The 15232-nt window shown below is 60.6% G+C and overlaps 1 protein-coding gene across 1 annotated transcript in view; it reads right to left on the bottom strand.

Annotated features, from left to right (window-relative positions):
- MYO1G (myosin IG) overlaps positions 1-15232 on the bottom strand; it is a 67819-nt gene that overhangs the window by 12928 nt on the left and 39659 nt on the right. Inside the window, exons 18-21 of the mRNA XM_084619847.1 lie at positions 14845-14989; positions 11205-11309; positions 10580-10693; positions 8664-8818 (exon numbers count right to left, since the gene is read on the bottom strand). Of these exons, the coding sequence (XP_084475973.1) occupies positions 8664-8818; positions 10580-10693; positions 11205-11309; positions 14845-14989 (519 nt within the window). The remainder of the gene's footprint in view (positions 1-8663; positions 8819-10579; positions 10694-11204; positions 11310-14844; positions 14990-15232) is intronic.

The following is a 15232-nucleotide window of genomic DNA, read 5'->3' as shown; positions in this document are numbered from 1 at the left end:
GAACAGACTGCGTCAGCATCGCTGCACTTGGCATCAATGCCCGTGCCGCTGTCACCCTGCAACCGCTCAGCCAGGAGCCCCGGCGCTGCCGGCGGCACTCCTAGACCGCCACTGCGATGGACGGAGGCCTGGCCGGGTGGCAGGGCTCGCAATGGGCACAGATGGGAGCCGTCTGGGACACGTCTGCACCAGACAGCGAAACACCCCAGGTACGTCCACCCAGACGGTCTCCTGAGGGCAATGCAGGACCGCCAGGGCCTGGCCTGATTCAGCGTGAATGTGGCTCCCGCCGGTTCCCCCGATCTACCCCACTGGATCAAGCCACTTCCCCTCCCCCCTCAGGAATGAGCATCATCTCCTCCTGCTGCACCGCCAGCCCTGGTGAACTCTGGATTACACCTGCCATGGGTTTGGGCCATCTAGCTCGGTCCCTTGAGCGGGTTCGTTGCATTTCTCTGAATCCCTTCCAGCCTCTTGGTGCAGCGCTGGCTGGAGCTGGATGCAAGGGGGCCAAGGAGCCAGGTCCCTAGCGCCACACCTTGGCCACTCACAGCCTCAGGGAAGGCTCCCTGCCACCCCCAGCCCTGGGGGCCCCCTGTTCCCAGAGCTCCACGCTGATATCATCACAGGTCAGAGCCAGGTCTGATCCCGCTGCCCTTGAAAGCTCCCGGCGGTGGGACCTGGAGCGGGCCCCAGAACCAACGCCGGGGCCCATGGCAGAGGAGGGGTGCAGCGGCAGCAGGTGCAATGCCCGGCTCTGCCAAGTTGCCACACAAACACGGTCCCTGCAACAGCCAGCCTGTGCCTCACAGCTTGTCTGCCTGCTCCCCCGCCCCTGCCTTCCAGCTAGTGGCATCCCAGCAGGAGACAGGCTCGGGGCTTCTCAGGGCTCTTCCCAGCCAGTGCTGATGGCACCAGCCCCCACCTCTGCAGCCAGCAACAGGTGAACCCCTGGAGGGGGGCACGCCATGACCAGGTGGGAGGGGAGCACAGGCTTCCTGGGTGAGCCCTTGGCCTTGCTGCCAGGTTGCCAACCTGGGCTGGGACCTGCCTGACTCCGCCCTGAGCCTCTGGCTCGCCTGGGCAGTCTGGCTGTGCCCATCACGATGGCCTCTGAAGCCTCTTTACTCCTGCGTCCCCAGTGGCGTTTCCCTGCACCCCGCGAGTGACAGCGCCAAGCTGGGAGAGCGGCTCCTGTGCTGGGCTGCAAACTGGGCCAAGCTGGCAGTGCCACCCGTGGCGTTCTCCCCTCTCCTCTCACCTTGACACCCTCCCGCTCTCCCTGCTTTTTTCTTCCCCAGCTCATTAGTTAGTCTCAGCTGTTAATGAGCTTTCCTGCAGTTACCTAGCAACCATCGCTGGGCTCAGAGCCATCTGCAAAGTGGGACACCAGCTAGGCTCCTTCTGCTGAGTGTGCAGGGTGCCAGTCTGGCCCACCCGGCTGGATCTCGCTGCAGCCACATTCTGCTCTGACAGGTTCCTCTTCCCTGCCCTGCGGGGTGCAAAGCCGTTGAGCCCCGATGCACCGAGCACCCGAAGTGCTTCTCAGCCATTTCTGTACCAGGATCCCACATTCACCGCGGTGGGAAACCTGAAACCTGTTCACGACCCCAGGTTGAGAATCCTGGGCTCGGGCCTCCCGGGAGACCCCAAGGCCAACATGGGGCTGGGGTGCAGTGCTGGGTGAGCAAGCGATCCCCGTGGCCTCTGGCCTCTGGGAAATACCCTCCTTGCTGTGGAACATCTCCGGCATGTGGGGGCTGTACCACGCAGAGCAGAGAGTGTGTGGCCGGGAGGTGATGGCTGGTACAGGCCAGATACGGGGAGCCAGTGGACTGGGATACAGGGCCCTGGGTTCTGTTCCCAACTCTGCTATCAACATGATCTGGAGCTTTGGGCAAGCCACTTGGCTGCTCCCTGCCTCAGTTTCCCCATCTGCTCAAAGGGGAGCCTGAGACCTGCCCTCACAGAGGTGCACTGAGGCTTAGCTGGGGCGCCATACAGTGCTCTGCAATCTTCGGATGGGAGGAGCTGCGTTTCTCAGACTGTGGGTCCGGACTCCGAAGTGGGTCATGACCCCATTTGAATGGGGTCGCTAGGCCCAGCATTAGACTTGCAGGCACCCAGGGCTGAGGGTGAAGCCCCAACTCCACCCCTACCCGAGGTGGCGGGGCTCGGGCTGCGGCCCCCTCTCCCCTCACTGGGGGCAGCGGGGCTCGGGCTCTGCCCACCCCCACCAGAGTCATGTGATAACTTTGTTGTCAGAAGGGGGTTGCGATGCAGCGAAGTTTGAGAACCCCCGAGCTAGAGGAATGCGCCGCGTGAGTTCTCCAGCCAGCCAGGACAGCAGCAAGCATGCTCTGCCGCCTGAGGGCCAGACGGAGGCTTGTGACACTGGCAGCGCCAGGGAAAGCGTGCCGGGGTTTGCAGGTCGGTTAGTGAGCTCCTCAGAGCAAGCTGCTCATCATTTCAGGCAGCAGCCACACGGACTCCCAGCCACCAGGCCAAAATCATCTCAGCAAGGATGCTAGCGCCACACTGCTGCCCCCTGCACTCCCCCGCCCTGCAGAGTTTACGGATCCTGCCATGCTGGGCACTGCTCCCTGGGGGACCCTGCCTTGGCCTTACGGTGGGGTTGCTGGCGTCTGTAATGGCGACCTGGCCTGGAACCAGCCCGAGTTGGCACTGCTGTGGGGTGCGGATCAGGGGAGCCCGGCCTGGGGCAGACACCTACAGCGGGCTAGTGCTAATCACAGAGTGTGTGGGGAGACGCATGGAGACGGGTGAGAGCACTCTGGAAGGGGCTGTTTCTCTGACCCATCTAGCTTTGCAGGGTTCCCCGCAGTGACAGAAGGCCGCAGTTCCCCCACCCCAGCCGAGTGCCCTGCCGTCACACCGGAGTTTGCTTCCCTCTGGGACTGGCTGGCTTGGGCCCTGCAGTGCTCTGGGAGCCAGCAGGCCTGGAAGCCCAGCATGTTGTTTATGGCTAAATGTCTTGGCTCGGGGTTGGAATAAAACCGGCTGAGGATGCTCAGGGCTCAAGCACTCCCCAGCTATAAATCTGGTGGAGCTGGGAGGTGCAAATTCCCTGTGCTCCGTCTCCCAGACATCCAGCGAGGAGAGCGGGTGATGGACGCTGCTGGGGCTGTCCTCCTGTGAGCACCTAGGGGCCAGTGGGTTGGGTGAGGGGCAGTGGGGGAGGGAAACCAGTTACAAAGAGAAGATAATAAGAGTAGTAGCTTGTGTCTCCATAGCCCCTTTAATCCCAGGGTGCTTTACAGACGGGTATACGAGGCTGAAATGCAGCCACCTCTGGGGTGGAGGATGACAAGCAAGCAATAGAGCATGCTGCACGACAGCTGGGAGCGGGCACTTTGAGCCAAGGGCGCTGGGGCAAACCCCAACTCAGCTGCAAAGGGCCAGGGCCTTCCTCTGCCTGCATGGTAGAGGCATGTGAGGTCTTGTGGCTAGTCAGTGGGGTGGCTAGTAGCACGGTGCTCATTTCAGACAGCAAGTCAGAGGCAGGGCCAGGAAGAGAACCCAGGAGTCCTGACACTGTCTCCAACACTCAGAATAAAAGGGCCATGGGAGCTTTAACTTCCAGCCCAATAGTCATGCCCAGCTTGAAGGGGCCTTGTTCTGTCATCGGACCTGAAGGCCTAAAGGAGTGTGGCATAGTGGCTGGAGCATGGGGCTGGGATTTAGGAGACCTATGGTCAAACCCTGGTTCGGCCGCTGGCCTGCTGGATGACCCTGGACAAATCACAGCCCCTCTGTGCCTCAATTTCCCCACCTGCAAAATGGGTTTAATGACACTGCCCTCATTTGAGCAGCGCTTTGAGATCTGAGCAGGGCATTACTAATTATGCCCATCAGGGAGGGAGCCCTTGTGGAGGGATCGAACTCCAGCGGGAGCTGCAGTGGGGATCCAAAGAGACGGGAGGCAGTGGGACACTCGTATACCGACGGCGAGGATTATTATGGGACACACGGCAATTCTGTGTGTGCCTGTGTCTGGGGTGGGGGGGGCAGGGGCAGTGAATGGAGCAGCAGCTGTCGCTGGGTTAAGAAGACATGAGCGTGGGGCAGGATCAGCCCGTTGCATTGAGCAGGGAAGGCTGCTAGGTAGCTATTAAGACAGGACAAAAGAGAGCCAGGACTGAAATGCAAATGAGAGCCAGGAGCGGAGCAGCTGTGGGGATTCTTAAAGGGGCAGCCACCTTCTCGGGGCGGGGGAAGGGGAATACTGGGGCCTGGGGAAAGATCTGGCTCTGCACACCCCCGTCTATGGGGAGCCTAGTGCAATGTCAGTCCAGTTGGACAGTTATTTCCTAACCCCCCCCCCCAGCACCACACATGCAGCCAGGCAGGGGCTGTGGTAGAATGAGAGTTCCCTGCCCGGGAGCAGAGATCACCAAGGATGCTTCACATTCCGCCAACCTTGAGGCCTTGGCTGGGCTGGGACCGAAGCCGGTGGTGTGGCTGCTCTGGTGAAAACCCCTCGTGTTGACATGATGAACACATGCCCCGTTTGATTTGCACTAGTGCCGCTCTGGGGTTAGCTACACCAGTGTGCATAGCGCCTTCCCTAGGGGCTGGCACCAGTGGCTAAAATCCCACTGGGCACATGGCCTGAGATTGCTCAGACTGTGGAAGGGACTGGAGGGAAGAATAACCCTGGGACCCATAACCCTAGACTGTCCTGTAGGGCACAGTCCTGCACTGGACTCCTGGGCATGGCCTGGAGGGTCTAACAGACCCCTCCTATGGTGATGCTATAAACAACAACTAGCTACATTCCCATTTCACAGATGGAGAAACTGAGGCACCAAGCAATTAAAATGGCTGGTCCAAAGCTACAGAGGAGAATAGGTGTCAGAGCTGGGGACAGAAGCCAGACAACCCCGGCTCCCAGTCCTACACTCACCCCACACTGGCAGGGGGTGGTTTAGCCACTGCAGTCTTCAGAGCATCCCGTTTTCTTGGGAGACAAGGCAAATATTTAGCCATTCTCCCCCCAAACTGGGATTAGGAGGAAGGATGCTTCGTTCAGGGGCAACCCTCCCACTGCTAGCCAGGCACAGTCATGGTAAGAACGTACACAGTCCCTTTCTTCTGGGGATCTCAAAGCCGTTCACAAAGAGGGAGGGAATGGAGGTCTGTAAATTAAGTGACTTGGCCAAGTCTATGGTCCCAGCTCCAAGCCTGGTGCCCTGTCATCCATCCCACCGTCTGTCCATCCATCCTGTAAAGCCCCAGGCAGGAGGGGGATCATGCAGGGAGAGGCAAGGGGGGAGTGAGAGAGGCACTTCAGACTGGAGAGGAGGTAAGCCAGGGAGGGAGACCTCAGCCTGGGGAATGGGCTCTCCAAAGGGGTGGAAGCACCTTCGACAGAGCGGGGCTGTAGGGAATAGTCCAGCCGTGGACCCCACGCACATGGGCTAGCCGGGGCCAGTGCGACATTTCCATGCCCTGCTGCTGGTCCCTCTGGACCACATCGACCTGCTGGCTCTAAGGGGGCACACCCGGGACAAGTCTGTGCCAAGGCAGCTACAATTCCCTGCTGCCACCCTTCAGCACCACGGCCAGCTCCTCAGCCACCAGCTGATCCCAGAGCACAAGGCTTCCCAGGAGGAACCCCCAGCTCTGCCCAGCCCTGCCTGCCCTTCCCCAAGGCCCCAGCGCCCCAGGGAGCTGACAGATCCCTGCCCGGAGGCCAGCTCCTGGGTGAAGGCCCCACCAGTTCCAGCACAGAAACCAGGCTGGGGGTCCCCTGGTCTCCGCCAGCATGTTACCGGCTGAGCTCTTGACCCACCCAATGACAGCTCGGCTCACTGGGAGCTGCCAGTGAGCTGTGTGCGTGCGTGTACGCGTGTGCATGTATGTGTGTGTACACATGCACGTGTGGGGAACTTTCCCCTTCTCCCAGCCCTGCCGTGGGGGCAGACTCATGCCCGCTCTCCAGTGTGCCATGCCACATCGCTCTGGACGGGGCCAACTGGGCCTGCGGTGGAACTCACACCCAGGGACCAGAAAAGCCACTGGCTCCTGGGCCAGCTGCTCCAGGAAGGTCTCTGGGTTACAGGGCATGTAAGGGGGGTGCGATGGGCAAGAGCTGAGTTCCGGCGGGGCGGGGCAGCCCAATCCTGGGCACACGTCTGTCCCAACCTGCACCAACCGAGCCGGGGAGGGAGAGGGAGCGGCTGGGTGCTCTGGGAGTGGGGCAGGGGCGGGCTGGGGATCTGCCCTGCTCACACTACGTCAGTCTGTCTGCGTCCGTGCGAGTTCGACAGCATCCGTCATTCTGACCCGTCTGTGTCTATCTCCCTGCAAAGGGCGGTCGCTGGCCCTTTAAGAGGGCCCCACCCTGGGAGGGGCGTTACCATCTGGGGGCTCATGTGTGGGGCGGTAATGCCCTACAATCCACTTTGTGACAGTGCTCCGGGAAGAGGGGGGGCCAGCGTACAGCCCCTCTCCCCCCCATCCCCAGCTCTTTTCTTCCCTGCGTCTGGGCAGACCTGTGCCAGCAGCTGCCGAGAGCAGATGGCGCTGGCTCGCCCCAGATCCCTCTCTCCTCCCTCGGTCAATCCTTCAGGGGCTCCGGCAGACAGACATCCATCTGGCACCTGCTGCTCCGCAGGGACTGCCGGCGCAGAGCCAGCCCTGTGGGGGTCAGCAATGCCCTGTCCACCAGGCTCGCCCTGCAGCGGGCACCGTGCTGCCCTCACCTGCACACGCTGCGCCCTCTCCCGCCTCCGCCCCACGGCCCGGCCCCCACGCATGCTACCGACCTCTTTTGCAGCGACACAAAGCCCCTGTCCGTGGCACCGGGCACAGAACGTTGCCCTGCCAGTACTGGGCAAAGGGCGAACCAGATCCAAAGCCCCTGCCTGCCCCTGGGCTCCTCACTCAGCTCAGCTGGGGTGTGCCGCACAAAGGGGGCGAGCTTCCTCTCACGACCCCCCCAGGCATGTACACACCTACACACCCCTGCCCTCCCCCACCCACACATGGCTGTGTTCTGTCCCCGCCCCGGTGCACACCCTCACCCAGCCGCTCTGCAGCATGGCCACACAAACGCACCCGCTTGTGGAGACCCACTCTCCACGCTCGGGCCCTTGTGTTCCCTGGAGGCCAGGGCGGGGAGCAGCCCGCAGCCTTGGCGAAGGCTCGCTAGCACCCCTGGCTGTAACCTGCCGAGCCTGGGAGCTCTGGAGCTGGCTTCATGCCCCCAGATCTGGGCTCAGCCCCCTCCCAGCCAGCTCCCACACCTGCTTTGCATCACAGTGGCAGGGGAAGCAGCAGGGTCAGGAAGAACTCTCTAATCCGGCCCAACCCCCCACCCCAGATGGGAGCTCGTGGGCAGGCGCCCCTGGCCTTGAGGCTTGCTGCCGTGACAGCTGGAGGCTGCAATGGGCCCGCGTGCCTTTGCACAATGCCTGATTAGGAGATTAGGCTGCGAACGAGCCTTCCCGGCCGCACGGCTGGTTCTTTCTTGGCCTGCACGCCCCCCGCCTGCCCCCAGCCAGGAACCAGCGCCAGCAGCATCCTCAGCTCTCCACTGCCCAGGATCAATACCCAGCATCCCTGCCAATGCAGCTTCTCCAGATTGGCACAGGCTCCTCTCCCTGCCAGTGCAGACACACTCCCTCTTGTACGGGTGGTAATGGGCCGTGGAGCCTTTCGACTCCTGTTTGTGGGGTTGAATCCATCCCAGGCGCCGCCGGTGTCTGAGAGCGGGTCGTAGACTACAAAGCCAGAAGGGACTGTTGGGATCCTCTCCTCTGACAGCCTTTATAATACAGGCTCAACCCACTAGGAGCAGGGTTTGAATGCGTGGGGGGGGAACCCTGGTGGATTTCAAGCCCAACACCTTAACCGCTGAGCCACCATAGCCGGATAATTCGCAGGCGTGGCTCAATCCACTAGCCACAGCCGGTCACCTCGAGCCGCCTAGTGACAGTGACCAGTTGATAGTTGTCTGGTGGCCTTTGTCTGGGGAGCCAGAGTCTGAACGGGCCAGTTGGGCCAGAGCTCCTGTCACCCAGCCCATCAAGAAAGATGCCACAGGAACAGCCCCCCTGACCCACCACTGTCTCGTGCAGGCCCTTAGTACTCGGGAAGAGGCTCAGGCTGATCAGTTCCTTCTTCCAAGGGAAGCTGCTATCAACTGCAGGCTTCTTCAGGGCTGAACCAAGTACTAACCCCTGCCCTAGCTGCCGTTATCCTCTGCAAGGGCTACGCCCCAAAACTGGAGTCATGCCACTCCACTCAGAGCTGAAATGCTGCCACCTCTGGGGTGGAACACAGCAGCTGCTCAACAGCACACAGTAACAGCTACACTGGAGTTTAGGAGAGAAAATCTGGACTATAGCATTCAGATGATACCTCAAGGGAAATGTAATTATTTGGCTGGACTGTGGGGGACAGAGCCCTAAAACACCACAAGATCTGTAATGGTCGCAAACAGTCAAGGTCGCACTTTACAGCCGATCTGCAGGACAGCACCTCCCTCAGCACCATGCCAAAGCCTTGGGTTCATCTCTGACTCCCAGGGAAGAACACCAGCACCACCATGGTTTTCCCATCCACACCCTGACCCAGCTGTGCCCGGACCCCTTGCCCCGTCCCTTCTTGTGTCTTGCACCAATGCCATCACTCACGTTTTGAAGTGGTCCACCAGCACCCCCACCAGCTCCCCAACTCGGTTGTCCTCTTCCGGCTGCATCTTATGGAAGCAGATGACCAGGTCGTCATGGGTCTGGGTGTGAAACACCACCAGCTGGTCTTGGCAGCTGGTCACGCTCACCCCCGTCACCTGTACAGCACAAACACACTCCGGGTTAGTGACACGCCAGGCCCCCTAGCTGAGGCAGGGTGCGATTCCCCACATGGCCACCAGGGGGCAAAAGGCAGGGCGGTAGCTGGGCGTCTACGGTCTATTGCTATTGGTCTTTCATTTTCTAAGCCCACCCACAACCAGACGCCACATCAGCCAATGAGATGGCAAATTGGCTAGTGTTTGTTCAGCACGGAGATGATTCTGTATTCTGATTGGCTGACGGGAGGAGATGTGGCGGGTCCAGGTGATGTCATCCCCGCCAGATCACATGTTCCTCACTGCCATGGGCCAAGGGGTCCATCATGCCCAGAGACTAGGCATCTCCCCTCAGATCTGCCCCCTGCGCGGCACCAGCTGCTTTCCCGGAGCGCCACAGAGAGGGGAATTTCCTCCAGGGCACAGGAGTTAAAAGGCCCAGGCGATCTAACCAGTCTCCCTGCAAGTTCAGGACTATTCCCTGCCCCAGCATTGCCAGCTCTTGTGCCTTTATCATTAACTTTGCGGTACCTGGTGTTTCTATAAATCCCCAGCTCCCGGAGTCATGTGATTATGCAGAGAAGAGGAGGGGCTGAGGTCCCTGCGATGGCAGGGAATTGATTTGGTGAGCGATGCCTAGATGATCCTGCCAAGCGACCCATGCCCCAAGCTGCAGAGCAAGGCAGGTGTTTGACGCCTGTCTCGTGATTTTTGACCGTTTGGGGTGGTGACGCTGTTGCTGCTGCGTCCTGTCCAGGTTTAATGCTGTAGTAGCATGGTGCCCTCTGCCCCTCAGTGCTATTCACTGTAACACCACAGAGGTGGCTGCGGGAAGGAGCAGCAGCTAATGGTTAGAGCAGAGGATGAGGCATTGGGAGTCCTGGGTTTAGTTCCTGGCTCTGTGGGCAAGTCACTGCATCTCAGCTTGCTGCTCTGTTCAGCGCTCCTTAGAAGAGCACCGGGGTGTTATGGGATCGCAGTCAGGCGGGACATGGACTCTGAAGAAAAGGACCTTCAGAGATGCTGTGCTGAATATCTTGGGAAGGGCATTTGGGATTCTGCCTCATTACCCAGGTCTTGGTTTTCCCCATGAAAGGACATTTTCCAGCTGCTTCGGGATCAACTTCCAGCAACGCTGCCCCTAACCACCCTGCTTGTCTGCACTGGGGTTCAGGAGTCTCAAGAAATCCCACTACTGCCCCCAGCCAGCACTGGAAGGGGGACAGAGCAGCTGAGCCTGGTCTTCTCCATCTCTGCTGTGCCCACTTGGCTTCGATCAGGGCTGCTGGCCGTGGTACCCAGCCTGCTGATGATCCACCAGAGGAGATGGGAGGGCTCAAGCCGCCCCACGAGCTGTGTGCTGGTATAACAGACCCCATGCTCTCCCAGCGTCATCCATGCCTTCCTTGGGGGGAGATCCCATGGGCACCCCCTGCTACTGCTGTCTTCTCCCTTGCATGACTGACATAAAGATCCCATTGTTCTTGTTTCCACATTCAAGTGTCCACGCCTGTGAGACACTCCCTGTCCCCTGGCCGGCAGCCTTGGCAGAGAGCCCCAGGACTGAGTGGGTCACGGAGGCTCAGCTCCCCTCTCGGCCTGGCAGGGGTCCCGGCAGGGCACAGCTGTGGGCTGTATCAGGGACCCTTGCCCTGCTGTCCCCGCTATGCAGACAGGGGCCTTGCTGTCAGAGCAGCCCCTTGCATCGGACCAGTCCCTGAGGGTTACGGCACCCCCTGGCCCAGCTCATGGGGCACTCACCATGCTCAGAGGCAGGGTCCGCATCACCTTGTACTCCTTCTTGGGCTCCAGCTTGTAGAGGTGCTGGTCCGTGACGAGAATGGCCCGGTCCCTGCTCTTGTTAAAGCGGTTGATCTGCATGGCAGGGGAGACAAAGTTACCTGGAGTTGGGGGAGAAACACAGCCAGGGCCCTGAGTAAGAGGCAGGCAGCCAGGCCAGCCTGCAGGCAGGACTTTGCCCAGGGGTCCCCAGCTCCCTGCCCGCTCCCATGTGCCCCAACCCTGCTGGGGAGGGGGGCTCCCTCCTACCCTCCCAGGAGCAGCCACTCAGTGCTCCACTCTCACGGACACCCGATCCCAAACCTTCCTCACCCCTGGCTGCTTGGAGAAACAAGGGTGCTGAGGACCAGGCAGAATGGGGTCCCCATGTGTGTGTGTGTGTGTGTGGGGAAACGGCCCATCAGCACTATGGATGCAGGTGGGCCCAGAACTCCTGCTGGATCCTGCCATTCTCCGGGCCGGCGGAGAGGGGGTCTCCCCAGGCTGGAGGGGCTGAGGCAGGCAGTGTCCAGCACACAGTGCAGGCCATGGCAGGAGGGAGGGGGGCCCAGCCCCCCAGGGGGCCCTGCTGCACCAGGCTCCTCACCTTGCGGACATGGCAGGAGAACAGCACCGAGCCAAAGTGCACTTTGTCCTTCAGGGCCTTCACCCTCCTGGCGAACTGGGTGGCCATGACAGGGTTTTCAGCCACCTGGAGAGCAGAACAGAACCGGGGAGAGGCTCCGTCAGGCAGAGAGGGATCTCCCCATGCCGAGGGGGAGGCAGAGCTACCTGTGCAGGAGGCGGGCTGATTTGGCACGGAGCAGGAAGGGGCTTTCGCTAGCTTGAGCGCGACTCTGCCGGTAGCACGGCGTGCTGCGCGCTCAGCGGCTCCCTGGAGCTAAGCAGGGCAGGAGCTGCTCGGCACTCGACTGGGAGACCCGCGCAGGGGGAGCCGAGGAGTCAGCTGCTGATGCTCTTCCCTGTTGGTCAGCACTGAAGTGATACCCGTGGGGAGGAGAAAATCCCACAGCAGGCCCACTCAGTCTCCAGCCCTTTGCCCAACCATGCCCAGCTGGGATCTGTTGCCCCGTGGTAGCACTCTCCGGGCCCATTCCCACGGCCTTGATGCCTCCCCAGCCCTGAGCTCACTCCTCTCCCCCAGCCTGATAGGCCCCTGGATGGCCCTGGCTCCGTGCCGTGCTTTACAAGCCCTTTGAGTTAAACTGGTACCCCCACCCCATGTGTTCACTCTCCATGCCCAATGGGCAGCTGGGATGAGAAGGCCCCCGTGCCTTGCTCCCATACCGGTTTGGAGCCGGTTTTGTCGGGTTAGCTGGCACTTCTGAGCTCACTAAAGCCAAACAGGTTTAAATCCAAGTGCCGGTGTCCACCCTGGGAGCCTAGAAACTGGGTCAGGCCAAGGACAGTCTAGTCCGGCCTGCTGGCTCTCCTAGGGGCCAGTGCTAGGTGCTCTGGAGGGGAAGGATTCGGAACCCACAGGAGCAGATGTGCTCCCCACAGTAGGTCTCACCCTGATCACTAAACACAAGAGGTTGGTTCGAGCCCCAAAGCAGGAGTGTGTTAGCATTAACAATGGTCACTCTGGATAGTCCTGTTAGCCAGATAAACAGCCTTTTGGAATCTTGCTCAGTTCTTGATGTCAGTATCATCCTGTGGCAGTGAGTTCCACAGGCTGATTACAACTTAAGTGAAAGTGTTAGCTCAGCAGGTGCAGCTCTGTATGTAGAGCCAGGCTATGCATCCAGTCTGTGGGCCTGGCTACTCCCTTTGCCTCAGAGCCCACCGACACATTTAACAGCCAGCTTCCTTGGCTTCCTCTCCTCCAACTCATTCCTAAAGGTCCCAGAGGATACAGGATCCTTCACGGCCTGACCTAAATTACGCAGCTGCGTGTTATTACAGTGGCTGCATTCTAGCGGTGTGCACGGAATTTGTGGAGCACTCTGGATTGACGGGCCCAATCAAAGAGCTGTTATGATCCAGTCCTATGGCAAACTAGCATGAAACCATAAACAGCAGCAGCCACCCGCAGAGGCGTTTACTCTCGGCTCAGACACAAGGGCCTGATCCTGCTGCTAGCCACAGCAGTGTAAATCAGGAGGGACGGCGAAGCAGACAGCGTGAGATCAGAATCAGGCCCAAATCAAACTCACACACGCTCCTCTCCTGGCATGAAATGACCGGAAGGGGTTTGCAGGGTATCTGCTCCGCTGCCTTGTGCTTCCTTGTGGGGACCATCCCAGTGTTCAGAGCCCTGCCGGGGTGAATTCACTGGTGGGGCCGGGAGATTTCCACCACACAGGCCCTGTTTGACCAGCAAGTGCCATGTGGCCATGGCGGGGCCAGCTGTGGGGTTAATTCAGCCCCCATGGGCAGGGTCCCGTACAGCCAACGCTTTCAGCCGGCAGCAGCGTGGGGCTTTGTCGGCTGGAGAGGAACAATCTAGCCTCTCCGAGTGCCCGAGCGAGAGCTACTAGAGACAACCTCCCATTCCTGGCGAAAGGCAGGTGCATCTGGAGATGTGGATGCCCGCTGTTCAGGGAGACGCAGCACTCAGAGTGCGGGACTTGGAGAGCCAGGCACAGCCCCAACTCCCCGCCCCATGCACCCCCGGACACGAGTGGCGCACATGGGCCCAGACACACCCAGAACATGCCCCGCACGCTCCCACGGAGCCACACACTACACGCACAGAGACGCACACAGGCATAGACAGACGCCCAGCATATGCACACAGGCAAACACAGAACTCCTGCTCTCACTCACACAGACACACACAATGCCTGCCCAAAGCACACCGGGCAGACATCCCCCACAGATGAACACACAGCCAGCTAGTGTAGGTCTCTGGCCACACACAAACACAGCCAGACCCGTGCCCCCCCCTCCCCCCATTGAGTTCCCTGGAAACATGCTGGCTTGGATCCTCCCGGGGGAAAGGAACACTGGGGCCCCTCTGGGGAGCTGAGCCACAGCCCAGGGAACAGCTGCCAGAGCAGGAAGTAGGCAGCAAAAGGCCTCTCAGTGTAGCAAGGAGGCACCTGCTCCTGGCAGGCTGCTGAGCCAGAGGAGAACAAGAGGCCAGTCAATGCCCAGCGTGGGCAGCGTGGTGGTGGGCAGCTCTTGGTCCAGGTTGGCATAATTGAAGGGATGACCCTGATCCCCAGGGGAGACCTGTCACCCCACTGCAGCCTAGTTGCCAACTAGCCTGGTACATGACCCTACCAAGGAGGGATGGGGAGTTTTGTTTCCAGATCCAGACAAGTGGGGGGCGGGTGAACCCCCCCACACACTCTGCCCACAACCCAGTGACTGAGAGACACTGGAGCTCAGAGTCACCCTGGCAGTACCAACCGGGGAGGCAAAGAGAAGGACTTGCACACTGGCACTCAGCCTGGCACTAGGCAGAAGGGAGCCGCACCACACAGTGGGCTGAGGCGGAATGGAGATGGAGTAGCACAAAAATGCGGCCACTTCTGGGGTGGGACGCAGCTGCCGTTTAACATTCCGCAGCAACGTGGCCAAAAAAAAAAAAAAAATCAAAGAAAACGTTGCATCTAGCTGAAGCCACAATGGGTGCCAGAACGTACCTCAAAGCTGGAATCTGGCCGGGACCCCTGATAGTTACAGGAGCGCCCAGGCTCCTCAGTGTCAGATGGGCACCACCTGCGGGCGGCCCCGCGCCCCCTGCACTGTACAGGGGTACAGACTCACAGAGAGGAACGCTGTCACTGGTACCGCTCCTGGGGTCTCCTCCCAGCCACACGCTGCTTGGCTTGCGCGAGCCGAGGGACCCCCAGCCATTCCTTCTCAGCTTGGGCATGGGAGGGGCGAGGGGGCAGAGCCAGGAGAGCCCAGAGGAGGAGGGGCACAGGGGACCAGCCCGGGAGAAACAAAGAGAGAAACGGGGCTGTAACGAGAGCCTGTCGCTATGGCAACTGGAGCCTGGCAGCAGAAAGCACCTGTGGGCGTCGAGAGCAGATGCTCGGGCGGGCAGCTGCCTCCCCCGCCCCTCGCCCAGCTGGGAAGCCCTCTGAGCACAGCACCCACCTCCCCCAGTGCTGCTTTCACAGCATGGGAGCAGGAGGATGCCCTGCCCCCTTCCAAGAGAGCAGCGCCCCCTGCTGGATCACCGAGGCCACGCCAATTCCCCACCTGCCTCCCATCCCGAGCCCACTCTGCCAGCGTCACTGGCCCAGCAGCTCCCCGGGCCAAAGACTCACCGACGACAGGTAATCCCGGCCCCAGTTCCTCTGGCAACCCCAGTCTTTGCGCAAGCCCTGCAGCACTTCCATGGCCGCCACCTTGGCCTGGATCTGCGCCATGTCCGAGGGAGGGATGTTCTTCACGATCTGTCTGGCTCGCCACCTGCAGCGAGGGGAGGGGGCTCAGGGATCCTGGCTGCCCTGCTAGGCTCCTGGTCCACCCCTGAGCGCAGCGCCCTAGCCTCTAGGGGGCAGCCTCGCGCACAGCATCCCCCCCGGGCAGGCTGCGAGCCGGGGGCCTGCATTTGCTCTCCTCGGCTTATCGTAAAGCATCGTGCCCGGCTGCCACTGGGCATATCCCGTGGGGATGAAGCAATCACTGCCTACTAGTCAGCTGGGCACGGGC

Source organism: Lepidochelys olivacea, assembly GCF_965140295.1.
Source record: "Lepidochelys olivacea isolate rLepOli2 genome assembly, chromosome: 2".
Classification (NCBI taxonomy): Eukaryota; Metazoa; Chordata; order Testudines; family Cheloniidae; genus Lepidochelys; species Lepidochelys olivacea.
Note: the sequence above shows the minus strand (reverse complement) of the source record. Positions and strands in the feature narration are given on the sequence as shown.